The 25,168-nt window shown below is 45.2% G+C and overlaps 1 protein-coding gene across 3 annotated transcripts in view; it reads left to right on the forward strand.

Moving 5' to 3' along the window:
- Positions 1–25,168, forward strand: part of NELL1 (neural EGFL like 1) — an 843,611-nt gene that overhangs the window by 504,822 nt on the left and 313,621 nt on the right. For all 3 annotated transcript variants that reach the window (XM_044270977.1, XM_044270974.1, XM_044270976.1), the window contains exon 15: positions 686–781. In XM_044270977.1, the coding sequence (XP_044126912.1) occupies positions 686–781 (96 nt within the window). The remainder of the gene's footprint in view (positions 1–685; positions 782–25,168) is intronic.

The raw sequence follows: 25,168 nt of genomic DNA on the forward strand, positions 1-25,168 counted from the left end.
GACAGGCCAATGTAAGCACTCACATAAGCATCATGGCTTTAAACAGCTGATCAGCCAGGGCGTTGAGGGTCAGGATCCCAGGATAACATCCTCACAAATCTGAAAAATCTGTTGACAGGAATAACAGAGGCGCTCTTGCAATAAACAGGAGGAATAATAAAAGAAAAACAGTCATTAAACAGGTGCGGGTCCCACCTGTAGGACCCACACCTATCTGTAGGACACAGCGCCAAGATGAACAAAGGCACACTGCGCAAGCGCAGCACCTCTCTATTCACCTCTATGGAAGTTTTGGAAATAGCCATGCTCAGCTATTTTTGGCACACCCCCAGAAGTGAATGGAAGTTGGCCGCGCTTGCACGGTGCACCCTCATTCATATGAGGAGACTAGTTCTAGTGATAGGTGTGGGTCCAAGAGTTGGAACCCACACCTTTCTGACATTGGTGTCATATCCTAGCAATAGGCCACCAATGCGTGAGATGGGCCAAGCTCTTTAAGGGCAGATGTTCATTCCCCTTTTTGAATCCACTCTTGTTTTTAACTTCAAAAACTGCATAAAAAAAACTAACTGTGTGGCAGCGTTAGTGGTTTGTATGTGCACAGGGTACCTCATGCATTGACCCTTCTTGCACTGATGACTTTTTTTGTGTTTTAACTGATTGGTTTGTTTGTTTTGTCTTTTAGCATTCTGTGAGGAGGGTTGCAGGTACGGAGGAACTTGTGTGGCCCCAAACAAATGCGTCTGTCCCCCTGGATTCACAGGAGCTCACTGCGAGAAAGGTAACATTATTTTAATCATGTTATTTTATACATTGATGTAGCTCACGACCAAGGGGGTTCACTGGCAGGACCTAGCTATAATCTCTACCTAGAGAGGTCCGGCCACCCTTCTCCTGTATGTACTGCTGAGCCTCTTGCTGGCTGTTGTAACTTGACACCGGAAGATGATCAGTCAGGAGAGGGAGAGGGTCTGCCTATAAAGAGCAATGCCGGCTCTGTCCTCTTCGCTTCACGGCCCCCTCTACACTTCTGTGGCGGGATGTGTAAAGTAAAGAGGTAAGTATGTGTACTGTGTATTAATATCTAGGAGGAGTTTAGTCATTTACTGTATGGTATACTAATACTATTCTGAGTATAGTGTTACATTATATCTGTATGGACAATCGGTGTTACTGCCAATCTGTTTTGCCGCTGTAAAAAGGAATCAGTTTAGGAAAAAAATTATATCACATTTTAGAAGGGAGAGAGGGACAAATACTGTTACCCAGTTTTTCCAGAAATTCATAGGGCTGTAAAGAATTTTTTAGTAGGACTCATAGACCTAGGACCCAAAGTGTGTTGTACTTTAGGGTAAATGCCCTTTAATTACCCAGGGCTTATGCGTTTCACTGCTCCGATGGCGAGTGTTACGATGCCAGTCACTATCTGGAGCAGTTACTCAGCATTCGTAATCGTGCTAATTGCTTTCCTCCCTCACAGCTGAAATCCCACTAATTAATTGATTGTGACAGTTCGGCCTGAAGTTTGCCGTAGGCGAGATTTAGTGTGGAGCGCTACATTTTGGCACCAAGTTCGTTGTTGTCTTGTACTTTGAGAACAAGCAGGAAATGTGTTAAAGGATTTGGAATGTACTGATAAGCGGCATGTTCTAGTGCAAAGGGCCAGAAAACAGGCCAAACGCCTGCCAATAAAATTAATGGTGGAGGAGGGGGGGGGGGGAAGGATCTGATGTGACCATCAAATTCGAAAATATTGATCTCAAAGGAAGCTGCTTGAAAATAAATTGAGAAACTGATCAGACGGATCTCATCCTGTCAAAATTCTGAATCCAATGATTTCAGTGGTCCAAATAATTAGGAGGGTTATCCAGGACTAGAACAAAGGGCAGCTGATCAACCTTTGTCTCGCCCAGAAATCTTGCGCACGTGCCAGCGATAATTCACTTGGCGCACAAGCAGAACATCGTATTTGCGGTCTCTGCTCCTGAGATACGGACTACACCAACTGAACTGTCACCAATATATTCACGAGATTTCAGAGCCTAAAGCCTGACCCTTAAATTATTGGGAGACGGAGTGACAACAGGGGAAAGGCAGAGGTAAAGTGGTTCTTCTGAGGAGCCAGGCTTGTCCGCGGTGCCATGGGCACCTAATTGGCATAAATATAAAAGGAATTAATCAATAAAGACACACTGGGTTTCCTGCAAGAGAGGGGTCCTTGCAATCAGCAAGATCAACCCTATCAGGCAGTATGTCTGCTTTACTAGGGTTGAACATGCTGACAGGCACTCTTTAGGTGATGATCATCAGTTGTGAGAAATGTTATGCCTGGTCACCACCAGAGAATGAAAGACCTATGTGACCCCAGAGGCATTTACCCCACACAAAATCTTAGAGGTTTCACACCCAGGAAGCCAGATCTTCAGAGCATTTGAGCACATCCTCTGGTTGACAACCGTAGACTTGAACTCTGAAACGCGTAGTCAATTGGGATATTTAATAAGGAAATTCTACTGATACATGTGACTTGGTCGTGATTGCGCTGGAAATGTCCGCTCAACAGCGGATTTGTAGCTGTTTCAGCTGCTGATCCTGAATTTAAAATCTTAGAATGTCAAATTGATGTAACATATGACGGCACTTTTGGTCAATCAAACAGTATGAAAAATCACAGCGTAGAAATCCAGCCTTCGCCATCGAGCCTGCAGGTGAAGATGAGGAGGCCATTGAGCTTTCAATACGAATACATTAATGGGGAGGGGACGGGGGTCTTGTTAGCAGATCATACACCAGCGTTTCTCAGACATCTCGTCTTTTGAACAAATTTTGTTGAAATTAGGCATTTAGCATCTGTGAGTAATTATTCCATCGCACTAATGGTATGTTCTGTACGTTGATTTGTGGTTCGTTGTAATTGAGAGGGAATCAAGCAACGCGCCACTAAATTACACTGAATTAAAGTAATCTGTAGTTTGGATTTTCACTGTAATTCTGAGTATTAAATGTACAAGCAACGGTTGATGTGTAAGTTGGAATCAGTCACGTATTCCTGTAAAGTGGTGCAATTGCTTCTGTAAATATGGAAATCCAACTTTCCAGGACTAGTAATGGGTCCGCTGTTATCTCAGACATCGCACCCCTTGTCCTTGGGTTGTTCTTGGTGCTGCAGCTTAGTCCCACATTTGATAGGAAATCATTCAGATCCCCTAAAATAAAAAGAGTCTTAGACACCATAGGGAAACACTGAAGTGGCATCACAATAGTCCTGCACTTTTACTGACGCCAATATGGCTACCATTACAACTCCTGAAGTGGTTGAAACTGGACAACCCTCCGGATCCGCCTGCAGTAAAGAACTGGTAAGTACATACCTGACAGATCCTGCTTCACCGCTCCTGTTCTTCCAGCCAGGCTCTATTTACCTGTGACGTCACATTGACAGCACATAACTGGTGCAGCCGTCCAGACTGGTGCTTTGTTGGGTGCACCACTAGGGCCAGTGATTGGCTGCAGCGGTCACTTAGTGTTGATGTGATATCGCTGCTGCAGCCGGATGAATAGAGATTGGACAGGAAAACTGGAGCGGTGGTGTGGGATCTGTCAAGTAAGTTCTTACCAGTTCTGAGGGTTGTCTGGTTTCTTCCTGAAACTGTACAACCCCTTTTAAAGAGGGTTTTCATCCAGATTTCCCTGGCACATCACTAGGCACATTTTTCCTTCAAGACTTACAAAAAAAAAACTTTGGTGACAACCAGGGGTGCACCTAGCCTTTCTGCTGCCTGAGGCGAGTGCCCCAATGCCAATTTCTTGACCCAACCCCTTCCCACCAGCCCTACTGTTAAAGACATACTCGGAAAACATTACATACAGCACTAAAAAACATACAGGGTAATACAGCGCCACACACTGTGCCCACTGTGCTTCCCAATACTATACAGCAGAAACAGAGAATCCCCCTTCTGCTGCCGTCCTCTTGCCCCTACCTGGTGCTGCCTGAGGCAATCGCCTCACCTCGCCTCATTGGTGGCTGCACTCCTGGCGACAACCTCTGCAGTGGCTGCCATATTGGATGCCACCTAGGAACTCGAAGAAGATGCCTCAAGGGTTCAGTAGATGATTATTCTAATCCTACCAATATTTTTTTTTACAATTTTATGCTTTCATATATTGAGAGATTCCTATAGCGAATCCTGGCAGTCTTCTGTCTGCATTTTCCGACCTTTAGTGGGAAAGACTGACGGAATCGAACATTGACCCATCAACTGAATTAACCGCTCGGTGGATGGGCAGCCATGTCAAAATCCGTTAACCAAATTGCCCGGGCATATACAAGCTTCTGTGAGCTTCTCTTATTCCCAGTGCAAAATCGCACATTTGGCCTGCAGACAAACTTGATGGAGCTGCCAAGGACTGAAGTTCCATGTCAATGAATTTCGAGGATAGATTTCTTCAAAAAGGAGACAAAATGTATTTATTTTTATTCTTGAAAGTCGTTCTTGGCCGATGCTCTGCGAGTGTCAGAGCCATAAGGTAATGAGGCAGATAATTTGTTTACGGTGCAGCAGTGGTCACCTGGTGGTTAAAATCTGATGCATATTTAAATCTAAATGAGATAAGTAATCTGAGTTTCTTTAGATTGATTTGATTGCAGCTCGTAATTGTAAGCCCTGGACCCGGAGACTAATCCATAAGGGGGATTGGCAACCGAAAACATCAATCAGAGAGATCAATCTACTTTAAGAGTTGGGTTTTCCTTGTGCTAGCTGATTCATTATAATTATCTTTATGTATTGTATCCTCTTTAAGACAACAGTGCAAAATGGGCTTCTAGAGGGCAGTGGTTTTCTGTAACAGGCCAGGATTAATTCTGGTCTAAATGATAAAAAATATAAAAGTAAAGGGGTTTTCCCATCTCAGGACTTGTGGCATATCTCCAGAAATGGTCCCCTAAAGTGAAGGAGAGCACACTGCGCAAGCGCTGCGTCCTCTACAAAAACAGCCAGGCGAACGCACTTGCCTATCTTTAGAATCCCCATAGCAATGAATAGGGAGCTAGCAGCGCAAGCGCAGCCACCTCTCCCTTCACTTCGGTGGTCCTGTTCTGGAGATAGGATATGCAACAAAGCTTGATCTGGGAAAATTCCCGATGACAATGAACATTTGGGTAAGGGGCAGTGTGAACCTACTTCACCCATGGCTCTGCTCCTCTTGGCCAAAGACAAATGGTGGATGGCCAAGGAAAGTATGGGCGGGTGGTTTGTATTTTGCATTTCTATCAACATTTGAATCCCAAACAGGAGGACACTTGTAAGTCCCGGCTAGATGTAAGCCCTAAAAACAGAACACCAGTTTTGAAGCAGAGTAACATAGACTTTGCCCCTTTTATGGTCTGATTGGAGGGGAGAACTATGAAAATCTAGATTGTTGGCAACTATGATTTTGGGGGATTGGCTGATGGCCAGTTTGTTGCTCATGGTAGCCATGTTTTATTATGGTGCTTTATGGCTAGTGTGGTTGGCACCATGTAGGTGAGGAGCTTTCTGGCATCATATTGTACCTCTGATGGATGGACTGTACCTCTTTTGGATGTCCAGTGGTGAGTTGATCGCCCACTATTTTCTTTGACTTGCTGCTTTTTGTGCCTGTCTTATGATCTAGTTGGCCCCAAACACCATGCTGGCTTAGTGCAGTCATCGGCGATGGACATCGGATGCCGGGAGGTCTGCTGTTACCCAACTTCAAGCCATTGTCTAGAACAGCGACGCCCAACCTGCAGCCCTCCAGCTGTTGTAAAATTACAACTCCCAGTATGACCCGATAGCTGTAGGCTGTCCAGGGGTGATGGAGGTTGTAGTTTTGCAACAGCTGGAGGGCCGCAGGTTGGGCATCCCTGGTCTAGAGCAAGCCTAAGACGTGGGTCAAGACGAGACATTCGTATTATTTCTTGCACAATTTCTATATTTGCAGTTTATTTGGTTGCTCATCACTTATACTTGAGTTGCAGCATCTCCGGCATCATTCAGGAGGACATTAAGCCCCTTGCTGTAAATTTTTAATCACCAGACTTTACTCCCCTTTGGCTAAACTCTCTGTGACCCAAATAAGAAAGCAGAAATAACCCCAGTAGTGTTGTGCGTTCAGAGCGCGCATCTTTCCCCTGCAGAAAACATGAAAACATCTTTTTTTTCTCCCTTTTTCTGCTTATTACGGTTCAGTAGTAGATTGCAGAATGGTGAAATGCTCCCCGTCTATAGTCATAAAAGACAAAACAGAAGACAATTCTGACAATTTGCCGTTTGTGACACTGTCAATTTTACAATGAAATTAAATCCGTGTAATGAATTTTTGCTTTTTTTTTTTATTGGTTTCTCCCGGAAATTGCCTAAGAAATTGGAATGTAAACTTCAAATGATACCGGCAATATATTCAAGTGGAAGCGATGTCATCAATATCAGGCAGCGAGATGATGTCGTCTTTTTCCTTGTGTTCAGTAAATGGCTTCATATGCACTCGGGAAAAAAAACATTAGAAAAAAAGATCAAAAGTAAATTTACTCAGTTCTTCTTAGATGAAGCTCATTATGTTCTAGAACAAGCCTTTCGTGTTTGATTTACATCTAGATGTCTATGTAGGTCTGGGTACTATGACCCAAGTAATGGCACCAGACTGTGCAGATGTAGCAGGGCATGAGTTCCTTCATTTGAGGAGCAGCATTATCCAAGCATGCTGAGAGTTGTGGTTTCACAGCAGCTGGATGGCCAGAGGTTGGAGACCAATGTCTTAGAGGTCATTTAGAAGACCAGAAAATTTTGCCAATATGATCTTCTCAAGATGGCAGCATTGGGTCCCGATTTGTTTGTAGCTTTGCTCAGAAAGTGTCTCCCAATCAGGGGCGTAACAAGTAACCATGGGGCCTCTTAGCAAAGCTTTGAGTGGGGCCCCACTCCACCACACCTATATGCAAGGCCGGCGTCAGCACCCGGCATACCCGGACAAGTGCTGAGGCCCACAGCTCTTGCGGGGGCCAAGTGCACAGCTGATTATAATTGTGAAGCACTAGAAGCAGGGCAGTGGCGTGCTAAGGGGGAGGGGGGGCGGTCTGCCCCAGGTGCCCGTTCTCAGGGGGGTGCCAGAAGCAATGAGCGCTTCCATCAATACAGATGGAAGCGCTCATTGGATTAAAGTAAATGTTTAAACATTTACAATATGAGGATCTTCTCAAGATGGCTCCTCTGCCAGTTCTCTGAGGCCAAAACTGCTTTCCCTCACTTCGTATACACACTTGCTGTAGCCAGCAGCTTCCTGCCAATCAATCAGATTGGATTAGAGACACGCCTCCTCACTCTGAAGCCTAATGCAGTCATGCAGTGTGAAGGACCGCCCCTCCGTCTTCTGTTTACATTAAGTTGGGAGACAGACAAGCCCTAGTAACAGTCTTTTAAGGGAAGGACAGAGGACATTAATACAGGTAATTACAGATCTTTTGACAATCATTGACAGACTAACTCAGGTACACATGCTCTAATAAACTAGCAAATAAAAAATAATAATTACAGTTACCCTTTAAGATTCAAGAGGCACTCCAGGAAATTGCTCATACACTGTCATGGATAGTACTGATTGGATCTGAGGGGGAGGAGCATGACACAAGAATAAATATCCCCCCTCCCTTTCTATTGACTGGAAATGCCCCTTTTAAATGCACATTAGCAATTCCATTTGTGGTCAGTCTCTCAAGAATCATGGACCTCAAGCCCGCAGTAGGCAGAACATAGTGCCCCCGTTTTGCCTGGAGTGGTCTTTTGAAGGTTGGAGAACAACTGTATAGAGGTTACACAGAGTTGATAGAGATGTGGATATCATTCATTATATTAATGTGAAGCCATTACAATATTGCATACCAAAGTTAGTAAAATAATGCAAATGGGTAGATTCCAAGTGTGACGGACCCCCAGTACTCAGGCTGAGTATGTCCGCCTCTGTATTCTTCCTTGTTCAGGAGATATTGCAAACCTCCCTCAGATCTCCCGGCGCAAAGTGTCTCTCCTTCTCAGCCTGTCCTCCTGGATTCTGGAGCTTGGCCAGTGCTTCCATGGCCGTAGGCAACTGTGGCTCTTCTCTGATGTCAGCAGAAAACGTGGTCCCGGTGGTGGTTTGAATGTCTCCTTAGGCAAGGAAGAGCATCCCACTGCTTCCACCAATGTGGCAGACCCCCAGTACTCAGGATGAGTATGTCCGCCTCTGTATTCTTCCTTGTTCAGGAGATATTGCAAACCACTGATCTGTAGCTCCCAGTTTCCCCAGTCACTGGTCGAGAGTCAGTGTAGGTGAAATAAAGTCTGCTTTATTGAGAAACTGCACAAACTTACATACAGAAAGGGATCAGATGAAACTGTAATCCCATCACATCCCCTCCCCAGATATTCTGTCTGCACCACACCACAGGGGTCCACCTGCTGAAATAGCTCCAGACAGGCCTAGCAGGAGCCTGGCCAAAATGTCATTGTCCTGAGCTCTTTCAGAGTACAATGGGAGATAATGAAGGGGGTTGGGGGGGCTGACAGTCTTTTGATAACAAGTTACACAGTATAACATAATTACACATATCCAACACCAATACACATTTAACTCAAACTGATGACCATGTCGTCACATAGCTCCCCCAAGTTAAAGGATGGCAGACCTGGTGAGACCCTCTACGGGTCCACTTGGGGATGTCCATGTTAGTCACCCTTCCAGTTCTGTTTGGCGAGATAGTCCATCAGCATTCGCATTGTGTCTTAGATTGTGAAAGGGAACAGCTGTAGGGACAGGCTCCACTGCAACAGCCGTCCATGTGCCCCGGACACCAGATTTAACTAAACAAGGGGGATCTCCAAAATCTTAGGTCCATAGTCGCTAGGAAGGAGGCTGGCCCTCAGGCTTCTCCAGCAGCCCCAGTGACGGTTCAGTCCGTCACACCAAGTGTTATCTCTTTTCTTATTTTTGTATTCTAACCAATGGAACAATGCCACGAGCCTCAGGGGGGAGATGCCCCCTCTGATGTACTTATATACCTGCTCAACTTCCTGTAATAATCGGGAACTGCTTTGAGTCTTGCCTGGTGTCAGGGTGGGTTCTTCCATGCATGTAAAATCCTAGGATCAAAACAATTTGAAGCAGTAGAGCAAATACATTTAGTTCTGATTGCGAGCATCTTTAACAAGCTTACAGAAACAGCGCCACTCCTGTCCATGGGTTGTGTCCGATATTGCCAGCTCGGCTCCATTGAAGTGAATAAAGCTAAACTGCAATACCGCAGACAACCTGTGGACAGGTGTGGCACTGTTTTCTGGTAGAAAGCAGCCATGTTTTTCTAATCCTGTACAACTCCTCTGACCTTAAGGATATGTTCAAATATATTTCATGTGAATTCAACCTAACGTAACTTCTGCTGCCAGGGCACGAGTGTTACTTAGCTGCACTGAAGGGGGCGGCTTTCCTTTGTGCAGTGACAGACACTTAAAATCCTCCAGGGATCCAGGAGCTCGTCGGAGGATCAATTGAAGAACCAATATTATTTTGCATGGTAAATGTTCAGCTTTTTTTCCCCAGTGAATAATGAGTCCTGACAGACGTATTAACCTGCATTAGCGAGAAGTGATCTTTATCCGCTCGCGCCGCTGCTGAATGTAGATTATGCACTAGAAGCCCAGGGACCAAATGCTTGGCCCCTGTGACATCTCCAAGCCTCCAATTGTCCTGCTGCCCCCGTACTGCACACCGACGAACAGAGAGTTATCGCTGGCGTTCAGCTGGAACATTTCCCTGGAGAAAAAAAGCAGCACAAATGGCAAAATGATTACATTTCGTTAAATGGTCATATATAGTTTTTATTATCAGAAATTAAAATGTAAATGTGTTTCCCTTCTATTTGGCCGAGTTTAATGCTGCATTCCTGAACTCATCAACTCTGAACCTCGGAGCAATGCCAAATACCCTCTGGAGGATAACACAGGACGTGACCTAAGTAATGTACGTACACAGTGTCTCCACCAGCAGAATAGTGAGCGCAGCTCTGGAGTACAATACAAGATGTAACTCAGGATCAGTACAGGATAAGTAATGTACGTACACAGTGTATCCACCAGCAGAATAGTGAGTGCAGCTCTGGAGTATAATACAGGATGTAACTCAGGATCAGTACAGGATAAGTAATGTACGTACACAGTGACTGCACCAGCAGAATAGTGAGTGCAGCTCTGGAGGATAATACAGGATGTAACTCAGGATCAGTACAGGATAAGTAATGTACGTACACAGTGACTGCACCAGCAGAATAGTGAGTGCAGCTCTGGAGTATAATACAGGATGTAACTCAGGATCAGTACAGGATCAGTAATGTAATGTATGTACACAGTGACTGCACCAGCAGAATAGTGAGTGCAGCTCTGGAGTATAATACAGGATGTAACTCAGGATCAGTACAGGATAAGTAATTTATGTACACAGTGACTGCACCAGCAGAATAGTGAGTGCAGCTCTGGAGTATAATATAGGATGTAACTCAGGATCAGTACAGGATAAGTAATGTATGTTCACAGTGACTGCACCAGCAGAATAGTGAGTGCAGCACTGGAGTATATACAGGATGTAACTCAGGATCAGTACAGGATAAGTAATGTATGTACACTGTGACTGCACCAGCAGAATAGTGAGTGCAGCTCTAGAGTATAATACAGGATGTAACTCAGGATCAGTACAGGATAAGTAATGTATGTTCACAGTGACTGCACCAGCAGAATAGTGAGTGCAGCACTGGAGTATAATACAGGATGTAACTCAGGATCAGTACAGGATAAGTAATGTATGTACACAGTGACTGCACCAGCAGAATAGTGAGTGCAGCTCTGGAGTATAATACAGGATGTAACCCAGGATCAGTGCAGGATAAGTAATGTATGTACACAGTGACTCCACCAGCAGAATAGTGAGTGCAGCTCTGGGGTATAATACAGGATGTAACTCAGGATCAGTACAGGATAAGTAATGTATGTACACAGTGACTGCACCAGCAGAATAGTGAGTGCAGCTCTGGAGTATAATACAGGATGTAACTCAGGATCAGTACAGGATAAGTAATGTATGTACACAGTGACTGCACCAGCAGAATAGTGAGCGCAGCTCTGAAGGATACATTATACAGAATCTCATTGATCTTTATAAGTATACAGTAAATACAGTTGATAAATATGAAGAATGTTACATACTGATTTGTTTAATAGGAAACTTTCCTGCTGACAGTTGGTTTGAGGTTCTGTTCTGTGTTAAGGCAGATAATGCCATCAAACAGCTTATGAGCAGCTATGAGTCAATAATTGTTTGGCTTGTGCGGCTGTGAAGAGCGTTTGAGGAACAGGCAGTTCTGTACTCGGGGTTTTGCCAGAGATGAGCGGCTGTTGGATATTTCTTGCCTTCTATGATCCTTTTGGGTTTTCTGTCTGTTCTGCTGAAGTTTGACAGATTTATAAAGCTTACTGTGAACTGCGATCTGTTCTGTCTGCTCTCAGAATGACCACCGCTTTCACCGGGGTCTGATGTTCTGTTGTCCTTATGGGAATTTATTTTTGATCAGAGATCTGATCATTATGGTCGGCTACAAAAACCAGTCACTAACTGCCTAGACAGTGATGGATGGAGAGAATGTGACATTTTGTAAGCTTTTTATGTAAGGCTATTTTTGCTGGATCCGTCAGGGGGATCAGCAAAAACGCATCCGGTCAATAATACAACCATTCAGAACAGATCCGGTTGTATTATCGCCAAAGTGAACAAGATGGATGCCGGCGCTAAAACCACTGTAATTCAATAGGCGCCGTTTCTTTTTTCCATGTCCGTTCTGCTTAGTATCCCATGATGCGCACAAACACGCTGCTCGCATGGGAACTGAACGGAACGGAGTGCATTCTGGTGCACACCATTCAAGTTCATTCAGTTTTGTCCCCATTTGAAAATGAACAGGGAGAAAACTAAGCATTTTGCTGCAGGTTTTGAGATGCTGTGACGGATGTGAAAGTAGTCTAAGAGGGCTTGTTTTAGGTGTAAGTGGAGACTGGGTCAAGAGAGTGTGGGCTCCTTTTCCATTCCATTCTGGATTTGAACAAGCATAGATTATCTATGTCCTATTTGTAATGGGACTTCCAAGCCTGGTCTGCCCTTTCACCTTCCACACCTAAATTTATGTTGGAGGTAGAGTACTCAGTAACGAGCTGGCCATACACACTAGATGTTTGGTGGTCAAACTGCTAATTTTGGTGGGACAGGCCAACCATGTGTATAGGGGCCTACCACTTCTGTGCCCAAGGCAGATGTTGGGCACCTAGCGGGTATGCTCGATTTCAGCTGCCCAATCCTTTTGTTGTCGGGGATATAAGTAGCTTTCAGATCACATATCTTCCACCAGCTTGGACATGGAAGCTAGACTTTGCTGAGTCCCAATGGACTTTGATTTCATAGATGCCCACGGGGCAATTATCTACTGTTTGGAGGCTTCTGGGCGCGTTTTCACTCTTTGCTGGCTCATTGGCAATTATTCACTTTAGGGTAGTCACCACGTTTATGATAATGCTATAGTAGTTGGTCTGTATATTGGTCACATACCCTTTCAAATGACCATGCCAGAACTAACTGTATCATAGTAATTTATGAAAGGGAGTTTGCGATTGCAGTGTATTCACATCATCATGTGAGTACAAAGCAATAGTCCTGCAATTAGATGGAGATTGACTGTTTCATAAATTACTATGATACAGTCAGTTTGGGTCAGAAGAAGCCGCAGTCAGCCAGCAAGATGCGGCCAACACATGGTCATGTTTCCTTGGCCGATCACAGCCATGTGCATGAGCCCTAAGCTTGTTCATTCATACTAGCTCTTTGTCATAGTATTCAGTCATCGTGCATTTCCTCTAAGAAGCCTTGAATTCCTGCAGAGATCCCTTGAGATTCACTTTCCTGTGATAACGTGGCTTCTTAAATGGAGCACATCAATGAGAATGGTTGGATAAAAGGTGGTGGTCTCCACCAATCCCTACCCATCTTTCTGAATGTGTGAAAGGATGGAGTCAATGAAGCATAGATACTGTGTGGTTAAATGCCCAGTGTGGTATTTGTTTCCAGATGTATTCTCATAGATTCATCTCATGAGAACAAAAGTCCAAAGAAATTGGAATATACAATAATCAATAGAGTCAACCTGGAGCCAAGGGTCAAACTGAAGTAGCACCAGGAACATATTCTTATTCATCTTGCGGTCATGGGCTAAGGGTGAGCAGCCTTCCTCCATTGATCTGTCTGCTCAACATTCCTGTTGGTGATGCCAAGTGACCTCTAGAACATGACTGATCCAAAACCGATGAGACGATTGCACTAAGCCATCCTCATCCATCGTTCTTTGTTCTCCAGGTCTGGGACAACTGTCCAGACTTTGGCACAAGTTAATGTCCAACCAATAAATTGTCAACCTTCAAGTTCTCAAATTTGCTATCTAAACAAATGCTAATTGAATGCTACAGAGAGGAAGATTTAAAGGCAGATTCCAGACTGGTATCAATCAGGGACGAGGCTCGAGATGCACAAAGGCGCTGCTCGCTGTGAACGTCCAAATGCCAATAGTCTCTCTCCATAATGTATTATTGTTTCAAGAGTGAATTAGAGATGTACAATTCTGCTGCCTATTCTTCTTCAGTACTTTCTGAGCTGTTGTGGGAGCTCCATGGGTCAATTTATTTCCTCTATTGCTTTTATTTTTTTTGTCTTAAAGTATACTCAACCATTGGGGTTCTTTAGCTCCTCTGTTGCACCTAATATCGGGTGCAGAGAGACCCTGTGCATGCTGGGTGGGACAGTCACCAAGGCAATCGCACAGTGCCCAGCAAGCATCGTTCAAGTGCCCTATAGGACACATGCACCTGTGCCATAGCTAGGCTTTTCCCTGCCTGGAGCAAACGTCCAGTCCAGTAGAGAAATACCCTGGAGCAGGCAAAGTGTCCCACTTGATGTGCACCATAATTGGGACTCTGCTTCAGTTCCGAGGTAGCAGTCGGAACCGAAGCTGGTTAAGTATTCAAGAGATTAGGGTCTTCGTTTTTATTTTTCCCGATTTCAATGGGCTATATCTGGGTATTACAGGTCCACTCTATTGAAGTGAAAAACGCTGGACTGCAAGACCATGCGCAGTCTGTGCACAAGAGTCGCGCTGTTTCCAGAGAAAATGCATTTAATTTCTTTATTTCAATTCCACCGCTTAGAGGCAACCGAGAGGTTGTCACTTCCCAAAGCCGACGCACTAGTAAATTAGAACGGAAGGATTGCCATGTTGGATGGTTTAATCCAACATTTGCATTATGGTCCTTCTGGGACCTCATAGACTCAAATGAAAAGAGCTGCACACATGCGTGGCCACCTCCCCATTCAGTGGTCTGTACACATCCTGATGATGAGAATACCCCTTTAAAGGGGTTTAAAATCAATGGCATTTTCTTAGGGGGTGGTCTGACTTCTGATTCTCCAACTAATCAGCTGGTTGAAGGGGCTGCAGCTTCTCCATGGTGTTCCAGGTACAGGGCCGTACATTATACAGTGCTTGGTACTGCAGCTCCATCCCAATCACATGTAGGCCATATAATCGATGAACATGACATCACAGGCCTACAAACATCTGATCGGCGGGGGAGTCGGACCCTCACAGATGTAATAATAGTTATCAGTCCTTAGGATGTGGCCTCTATATTTAAGCCCCAGAATACACTTTTATGTATGGGTGTGCACTTGCAAATACCATACCGGGCATAGCAGAATTTTCCTGTTTGTGACTGGCGTGCCCTGTCTTCTATTACTTACCTGGTGTTACTCTAGTCCTCTCTCACTTCTGCACGCAGGAGTAATGGCCGATGCCTGTGTCTTCCATAAAAGAAGGAATAACTGGGTCATAAGCTGTAGAGACGCTGGTACTCTGCACCTTTTATGTAATTATCGAGAGCAGCCGGTGCAAATCTCTGCAGCCTTGAGCCTGAGATGTGCGGAGATCTATGATTATAAGGCGTCTCAAGGAAACGTTTCTCTCCTCGGGATGCAGTGTGTGTGAATGGACTTATAATATATAACGCTGCAATAATGTAGAGTAAAGAAAAAAAACAGTGACTTTATGATTGCGGCTCCCAGGACATGATGCCTGTGTAAATCAGGAGCGAGAGAACCCGTCACAGAAAGAGATCTCACCACGTCTTGTGCCTTCTAATGAGAATTTGGAGACTGTGCAATGTTAAAGTTCCTTCCCAATTACTTTTTGATAGCGTGAGGTAGTGAAGATAAATGGCTCGCCTCAGGCCCAGTCAATGCAAATCTGTGGGAAGTATCCTCGAACAGAAAACTCTTATACAATGTGGCCTCTACAAAAAAAACTGGAGACCTGCCAAGAGTGACGGGCACCGAGCCTCACCCGGATCCGTGTGTCACACCGCATCGCATCCTCCTCCTACCCGCCCTTGCACTGTTTATGTTCATTGCGTGGGGCACTATTATCCCACGGCCCCTGCTGTCTGGTCTAAGGCCTAAAGAGTCGGTGCAGCATTTTGGGAAGTATTACAGCCAAGGCAGCAGCATGCTATATACACAAAAGCTAACATGCATGGGGCAGCGGGGAGATCCCCCACCATGGGCCAATTGTCACACCCCTGTCTATAGAAGTGATGTAATACTATATTTCAGTAATGCATTGAGTTTTCCAAAAACCCTCCCCCCAACCTGTAATAATCCCCAGAACATGTCCCCCCTCTTCAATGTGAAAATCAGGCCTCAGAGATGTGTCATTATAGTGATAAGTGTGCAACAACAGAGGGGCCTGTAGTCGGGGAAGACATATGTGCCCCCTTATCAAATTGACAGCTAGAAAACAAGGGGCACATATGCCGTGGCTGCTTTTAAGCTTGACAAACATATAGAGGTATATTGGCTAAACCCGCCAATTTTGGTCAGACCGGCTAACCATCTGATGTGTATCAGTCTCCTAATTTTTATCCAACATCTGCTGGATCAATTTGTTGGCCACAGGCTTAACTATGGTAAATGGGAGGATTGTCTCTGATTAAAAGCCTCCTCACTAGTATTCTTCCTATATATATATATATACAGGTGAAACTTGAAAATGTTTTATATTGTGCAAAGTTAATTTATTTCAGTAATGCAACTTAAAAGGTGAAACTAATGAGATAGACTCATTACAGGCAAAGCGAGATATTTCAAGCCTTTATTTGTTATAATTCGGATGATTATGGCTTACAGCTTATGAAACCCCATAGTCTCAATTTTGAGGTCCCCTTTGCTCAGGGGGTATGGATTAATTAGCTGACTAGAGGGTGACACCTTGAGCCTAGAATATTGAACCTTTTCACAAAATTCTAATTTTAAGCTGCATTAATGCAATTCCTTTCAATTTGCATTACTGAAATAAATGGACTCTTGTACGATATTCAAATTTTTCAAGTTTCACCTGTATATTAATTAGTGAGGTTTTTAGTCACAGAAAATCCTTTCATTGAATACAGTTAAGCCTGTGGCTCCACTGCTAATGTTTCTGTCTCATAGAGCAAGTCCTGGATTCAGGACCCGGCCTAGGACAATGTGGAAAACCTCAAGCATTAGGATGTCCCTGAATGCAGGGACTCCCAGGAGCTGAGCTGAGAGCAGCTTCCTAAAGGGGAATTGCTGCACCATGACTTTTTAGAGAATCACACAGGACTCTATATTTGGCCAGGCCCCTCAACCACAGGACGGCCTCATAGCGACTACCTGGTCTGCCTCCACTGACAGTATGCCTCCAGGACCCATAGGGCTCTCAATCTCCCCTTAATTACACATAACTTGCATGTAGAAAAAAACAGTTTGCAATACTGTTAACTGTACAGTATTACAAAGTTTTGTGGATTGGCTGTTTGGGAACCTAGTCATGTGACGCTCCTCTTCTGAAAATCCTGCAGTTGCCGACGTCACGTCTCAGGTTTCCAACTTGGCCTATGGATGGGACATCACGTCTGCTGTGGACGGCGCCAGAACTAATTCCTCCCACTGGTGCATGCGCAAACTCCTAAATCCAGTCTGTGCCTGCACCCGGGAGAGGAATAGCTCTGGGCCGTCCACAGCGGAAGTGACATCCCGTCCATGGCCCAGGATATAAACCTGGTAAAGCACATCACATCGACAGAAACAGACTGGGGACCCCAGTCTCCTGGTGCTTTAGAAGAGAAGCTGTGACTGGGGTCCCCAGCAGGTGATCCATGAAACTTTGGACGGTAAGTACATTAGGAATGCCCTTCTACAGGGTAGTTATGTGTAAATCAGTTTTTCCCATCTCAACATTTATGGCATATCGCTAGGATATGCCACAAATGTCAGATAGGTGTGGGTCCCACCTCTGAAACCTGCGTCTATCTCCACAATGGAGCCCCCGAAGTGAAGGAGGACACACTGCGCATGTGTGGCGTGCTCTCCATTCACCACTATGGGAGCCGCGAGAGCATGCTCAACTATTGTTGGAACTCCCATAGCGGTGAATGGAGAGTGGTCACACATGTGTGGCTGCTCTCCCGTCATTTTGGGGGCCCCGCTCTGGAGATCCTATTGATATGCCCTAAATATTGAGATGGGACAACACCTTTAAGGTGGGTTTGTGAGGCCTGCTGCTTCTCTGAAAACTACAACATTTGGGTCGGGAGGAACGTCTGTCAGTGAGCTGAGAGGTATCTCATGTGGGTCTGGCGTTACTCCGGGGCAGGACAACCAAGGCTGTAGACCCCTCTCCTGCAATGTGATGGAATTGTGGCCCCATTTTTTCCATAGGGCCCCCCTCACCCCTGCGTGCTCCCCGGGGGCAGTAAATTCATGCAGTCATTCTCTAGTCAGCAATGTCTGGTTGGAAGTTTAATAAATTACCTCCTCGGCCTATTCTGTGTCGATAAGAGTGAAAGCGATGACACAGTTGTTGGAGCGAGCGTTGTACGGGCGTCTCATTTCACAGTTTGTCAAAGAGTATTAGAAAATGACATTTCTGTTCCACATTACCTCCAGTCACATGAAGCCAAATAGCAATTCAGCGGCAGAAAATCCTCTTTTCTCTCCTCCGCAGGTGTATTGCTTCCCTCGCACGGTCGTGCACTGCTGACGGGGCTAAAACACCATCGCAGAAACTTGATTTAACACTTTTCACATAAAAGTATAAAAAAATAAAAAATAAGTCGTAGCGAGAAAGACATAAAACTTGATGGCTTCGGAGGCTTTGTCACTCCGTGATTTATGGGGAGATGAAACGGCACAGATCTCGAAAAGGGAAGGAAAATCCGTAAGACGGCAGAAAAGGGGATAGAAAGGACAATTTAACTGAAGTGACAGAATCATTAAAATTTAGTCTTTCCTTCTGCCGTATAAAAGAGACTTTTCACCCTAAGGAGCTGTGTGGACGGCGTGAGACGGGGAGCGGGGGAAAGGAGCCCGATTTGGGTCAAGGTCAAAAGGTTACACAGAAATCCCTAACTTCAAGGTATAATCTATGTAACCGGTCGCTCAACTCAGCGCATAAAGGTTATTAAAGTTCCTTTATACTTTCTGCACCAGTTCCTTGTTTTTAAAGATCTCTGCTTGCTGTCATACAATAGGAACCTTCATTGTGGTCATGTGAAACAGGTGCAGTTGTCAGAGTTGTGCCTTGTGTCCATCACATGACTGAGACACAGCTTCATTCACTGAAAGTAAACCACCGTGTTGATTCCTATTCAATGACAGCAAGCTGAAATACAGCGAGACAGAGATGTTTCCGTAATGCCACAGAAGTGAATGGAGAGAGTTGCGCACATGCATGCCCACCTCCTCAGTCATTCTCCACCTGGATGCCAGGGCCACCTGAGCAGGCGGTACAGAGGAGCTCTGCTCTGGAAATAGATGCAGGTGACTCACTGCTGTCACCCGCATCTATCAGACACTTGTAGCATATCCACTAGATGCAGTGCTGCCCATTATTACTTATACCTCTGGCAAATTTTGACTTAGTTACTTTTATTCAACCAGCAAGTAATTTTTTGACTGGAAATGACATAGGCGTCTCCCAAAACATAATAAGACGATGTACAAGAGGCATGATTGTGGGAAAAAAATACATTTCTCAGCTTTTATTTACATTTGAGCAAAAAGTGTCCAATCCAAAATTATTCCTACCCTTCACAAACTGTCACAGTCTGTGGGAAAATCCAAAGTTCTATACCATTCCAAATAGTCCAAGCTGTTCTAAAGCCTCCTAATTACCCTGATTAATTGGGAACAGGTGAAAAACAGCAGCTCTCTGCAGTCGGTTTGTGGACAGTCATGGCTAAGACAAAGGAGCTCAGTGAGGACCTGCGGCTGCGCATTGTGGCCGCTCACAAGTCAGGAAAAGGTTGCAAGGCCATTTCTAAATGCTTTCAAGTTCCAGTGGCTACAGTGCAAAGTGATGTTCTGCACTGTGGAAAATCTCAGAGGACGTGGTCGGAAGCCAAAAGTGACCCCTGTGCTGGCCAGGAGGACAGATAGAATCCAAGGATCACCACCAAGGCCATCCTGGTGAATCTGGGCTCTGCTGGTGGCAATGTCTCAAGGCAGACAATACAAGACAATTCAACGGACTCTGCAGACTAAGGAGGACGCCACTTCTCCAGATAAGACACACAGAAGCTCGCTTCGCCTTTGCAGAAGCTCATCTGGACAAAGAAGACGACTTCTGGTCTTCTGTGTTATGGTCAGATGAAACAAAAATTTAATTGTTTGGTCCCAATGATGTTTCCTTCATTTGGCGTAAAAAAGGAGAAGCCTTCAACCCAAAGAACACCATCCCCACTGTCAGCCATGGTGGTGGGAACCTAATGCTTTGGGGGTGTTTTTCAGCCAATGGACCGGGGAACCTAATCACAGTAAACGGCACCATGAAAAAAGAGCAATACATGAGGATTCTCATCGACAACATCGGGCAGTCTGCAGAGAAACCTGGCCTTGGGCACCAGTGGACATTTCAGCAGGACAATGACCCAAAACACAGCAAAAGTGGTGAAGAAATGGTTGGCAGACAGCAACATATTGTTTTGGAGAGGCCCAGCCAGAGTCCAGACTGGAATCCAATGGAGAATCTGTGGAGGGAGCTAAAGATCAGGGTGATGGCAAGAAGACCCTCCAACCTGAAAGATTTGGGGCTCATTGCTAAAGATAAATGGGCAAAAATACCTGTGGAGACCTGCAAAAAGCTGGTCTGCAATTATAGGAAGGGTCTGATCGCTGTAATAGCCAATAAAGGCTTTTCTATTGATTATTGAGAAGGGTAGGAATCATTTAGGACTGGACACTTTTTGCTCAAATGTAAATAAAAGCTGAGAAATGTTTTTCCCACAATCATGCCTCTTGTACATCGTCTTATTATCTTTTGGGAGACGCCTATGTCATTTCCCATCAAAAAATTACTTGCTGGTTGAATAAAAGTAACTTTAAGTCAAAATTTGCCCGGGGTATGAATAATTATGGGCAGCACTGTATGTCGATGTAATCATCCAAGGTGGGACTACCCATCTAAGTCATTAGCTAACCTCTAACATCAGGGGTCAGGACCTTCCAGCAGGCCAGCTGTTGTGAAACTCCCAGCATTCTCCATTCACTTCTATGAGAGTCCATATAAACAGCCAAACAAGTGTGCCTGCTGGGAGTTGTAGTTTCACAATAGCTGGAGTGCCAGATGTTGCTGGCCCCTATTCTGTCTCTAGGAGCTCCCCTTATTGTGGTGGCAGGAGATTTTCTACCCCTTTAAGTGACTTTATAATTATTTTATTGAAAAAAAAAACTTCTCTAGAACGAGGCTCCATGTCCTTTTCATATTCATTAAATTCCTATTAATTTCTCGCTATCCATCTGGCATCTTTATGACAGAGTTTACAGCGAACGGCCTGCAATATCCACGGATGAGAATTGCGCACCTATCTCCTCCGCAGCCCTCGTATAATTACACCATAACCGGTGGCATAATTAGAAGATCCCGGAGATAGCTAATGCCCTGGAAACAGCCGCCCCACGTCCAGAGGTTGCTGGGAGAAGTGCGATTGTTACAATGTTGCAACTTTGGGTCAGTAAATTACAGGTTTTTATGGGTTTGTTGCTTTTCTGTATCTAATGATGGGCGGCGAAGACTCGGGCGGAAGCCGCTTTTATCGTCAGACTGGTGATTGTGTTCCGAAATGTTGATTTTATCAGTGTATAATGATGTTCCCCATCTAAATTGTCTTTATCTGCCTTGATAACTCGGCTAATGACTGTGGTCCCTGCCATAAAGAGCAAATGCTGAATCCCTGTTTGCTAATTTAAAAGGTATCTTCAGTGAAAGCCATAATTTCCTATAGCACTTTTTTCACTGGGAAGCGTTTAAAGTGGTTCTCCTGTAATAATGATATTTTACTAAGTGCCGGCAGCCTGCCCCAGTAAGCTAAGAATACATACTTACCGGCTCCCTGCCACCTCTGCTGTCTCCATGTTCCCCGCACTGTTTACTTGGCCACATATTGTGGTGCAGCCATTGACTGACCTCAGCAGTGACATGGCCACTGTGGCTACAGAAGAGTCCTGCTTGTTCCAAGCTTCTTCCAGATCTCTGCTTCCACACAACCCTGTCTCTGAGCTCTACAGGCAGTTCTTCCCTCCTCATGGCTTGGTGTTTGTTGTGATATTCATTCTCAGCTGTGAGATCTTCTATAGACAGGGCTGGGTCTTTCCAAGTCATGTCCAATCAGCTAAATTTACCACAGGTCACTCCAATTAAGGTGGAGAACATCTCAGAGATGATCCAGAGAAATGGGAGGACCCAGAGCTAAATGTCAAGGGTCATAGTAAAGGGTCTGAATTCTTATGCCAGGGAGAAGTTTTAGTTTATCCTTTTTAAGAAATTTTCAAACATTTCTAAAATTCGGTTTTTACTTTCTCATTATGGGGGAAACTTTTTTTTATTCTCTGTATATATATAGAACAGATATTGCAGACCTGATTTTGCCAATGAGAAATTAAAATCTTGCAGTCGCAAGTTTAGCTCCGGCTCCATGAACTACAGATCAGTTATTCTGAATGACAAAATCAGCTGTTAGAATAGACGCAGAACAAAAGGCTCTTTATATAGGGTTATACTGGGAATAATGGTATGATCCGACACTTACTGGTCAGACGTTGTGGTGATACTCGGTGGGGGCCAAAGTGGCCGCTTCATTAGGAAGGGTTCCTTTTTATTAATTTGGGTTGGGCTGCTGTACCTGACAAACTCAGCCCTGCTACATCTGTTTACCCATTCTTCTTGTAGCTCATAATTACCACCCCTGGCTTCTTGCACATATTCCCCCTTACATGAAATGTGTCTCATAAATACAATTCTATGCAGCAAGTTGGGATATTTCATCTATCTGGTGAACAATTAAAGGGGTTGTCCGGGTTCAGAGCTGAACCCGGGCGTATCCCCTTCTTCACCCAGACAGCCCCCTCATATGAGTCACCTGCCCTCATGGTGCTGCCCTAGCCTGTAAAACAGAGGCGGTCCTATGAGTGATTGACAGCCTTCGCTCTAGATGAAAGGCTGTCAGTCACTGATAGGACCGTCTCCTCATAGAGGGAAGGCTGTCAGTCACTGATAGGACCGTCTCCTCATAGAGGGAAGGCTGTCAGTCACTGATAGGACCGCCTCCTCATAGAGGGAAGGCTGTCAGTCACTGTTAGGACCTCCTCCTCATAGAAGGAAGGCTGTCAGTCTCTGATAGGACCTCCTCCTCATAGAGGGAAGGCTGTCAGTCACTGATAGGACCGCCTCCTCATAGAGGGAAGGCTGTCAGTCACTGTTAGGACCTCCTCCTCATAGAGGGCAGGCTGTCAGTCACTGATAGGACCGTCTCCTCATAGAGGGAAGGCTGTCAGTCACTGATAGGACCGTCTCCTCATAGAGGGAAGGCTATCAGTGACTGACAGCCTGCCCTCTATGAGGAGGTCCTATCAGTGACTGACAGCCTTCCCTCTGAGGAGACGGTCCTATCAGTGACTGACAGCCTGCCCTCTATGAGGAGGTCCTATCAGTGACTGACAGCCTTCCCTCTGAGGAGACGGTCCTGTCAGTCACTGATAGGACCTCCTCATAGAGGGCAGGCTGTCAGTCACTGATAGGACCGTCTCCTCATAGAGGGAAGGCTGTCAGTCACTGATAGGACCTCCTCATAGAGGGAAGACTGTCAATCACTGATAGGACCTCCTCCTCACAGAGGGAAGGATGTCAGTCACTGATAGGACCTCCTCCTCATAGAGGGGAGGCTGTCAGTCACTGATAGAACCTCCTCCTCACAGAGGGAAGGATGTCAGTCACTGATAGGACCTCCTCCTCACAGAGGGAAGGATGTCAGTCACTGATAGGACCGTCTCCTCATAGAGGTAAGGCTGTCAGTCACTGATAGGACCTCCTCCTCACAGAGGGAAGGATGTCAGTCACTGATAGGACCTCCTCCTCACAGAGGGAAGGATGTCAGTCACTGATAGGACCGTCTCCTCATAGAGGGAAGGCTGTCAGTCACTGATAGGACCTCCTCCTCACAGAGGGAAGGATGTCAGTCACTGATAGGACCTCCTCCTCACAGAGGGAAGGATGTCAGTCACTGATAGGACCTCCTCCTCACAGAGGGAAGGCTGTCAGTCACTGATAGGACCGTCTCCTCATAGAGAGAAGGCTGTCAGTCACTGATAAGACCGTCTCCTCATAGAGGGCAGGCTATCAGTCACTGATAGGACCATCTCCTCATAGAGGGAAGGCTGTCAATCACTGATAGGACCGTCTCCTCATGGGGGGGGGGGAGGCCAGTTCCCAGTTTAGGACAGGACTGCTCCCATGATGGAGAAGTAGTCTGCAATGAACCTCTTACCTCATGGACGGTCGGACCCGTAGACCGCTCAAAGGCTTTTGGCTAAAGAACTGGATAAGCAGATCTATTCCCAGAGAAGCTGGGTGATGACGTCACAGGATTGCCAACCAGCTTTCTTAGTCTCCTGAACAGCAGAGCTGTCTGGTGATGCAGTAATGGATCCCTATAGTCTGGTGTGGCCGCACGGCTAGACAGATCTCAGTACCCTGGGAAAGCAGAGTCGCTGCCCATACCCCCTCACAAGCAAATACTCTTTATATGATGTAGCTAACTCATTTCGAGGGTCAGCGAGTCTTTTATATGACAGATGGCAAGGAGCACACAACCCGCTTCGAAGCCGCTCTGCTGACCGCGTACATGGGAGGGAGAATAGCGCGGTATTAATAATGCATTCTGCTTTTTAAAAGCTTGTTTGCCAACAGCTCACCTGACCTCCTGTAATGCGTGTCTGAGTCAACACAAGGGTTATTTGGCATCTAAATTACACGGAGAATACAATGCTGCTGCCGACTGAATTTTCACGTATTACGTTCTTTCGCTGGAGCCAAGCAGTTACAGTCGACGGTTTAGGTAGAAAATAAAAACACAACAAATTAAAATGAGTCTTCTATGGGTAGACGGTGCAGGCATCTGGCGTGTGACATTTTATCCCCAGCTGAGCACATCTGCTATATATAATCAGCAATTTATGAATATGGGACACGGCTATAGATCTCATAGAGTCGCCATGGAAACCAAAGTAAAGCACCGCAGTAACCTAATTTGTGTGAAAATAATGGCACTCTCCATTTAACACATAAGTTATATTTTAGTATATGAGATGGGAGAAATACCATAATATTAGGGAATTGCATTATAAGCAATTGCCCTTTCTTTTTATATTATCAGAATTAGTGGGGGTCACTCTGATAACTCTGCATTTTATGAGAAAATCCTTCAATTTCCCTCAGGCATTTCCCAGTATCAGCAGAAAAACAGGAGACATTTTTGGCAGCCTGTATTCTGTGAATAGTCTGCACACAGCGAATGCTGGGATGGGCTGATACCACCTGGCAATATCCCCAAACTATTCATATATCTTCCAAATCATGAGAAATGTTTAAAGGAGTTGTCCCACAAAAAATATTCTACAGTTTTCAAACCAGTCCCTGGATCTGAACACTTTTGTAATAGCATGTAATTAGAAATTGTGTATA

This window comes from Bufo gargarizans, chromosome 10, assembly GCF_014858855.1.
Source record: "Bufo gargarizans isolate SCDJY-AF-19 chromosome 10, ASM1485885v1, whole genome shotgun sequence".
In the NCBI taxonomy this organism is placed as follows: domain Eukaryota; kingdom Metazoa; phylum Chordata; class Amphibia; order Anura; family Bufonidae; genus Bufo; species Bufo gargarizans.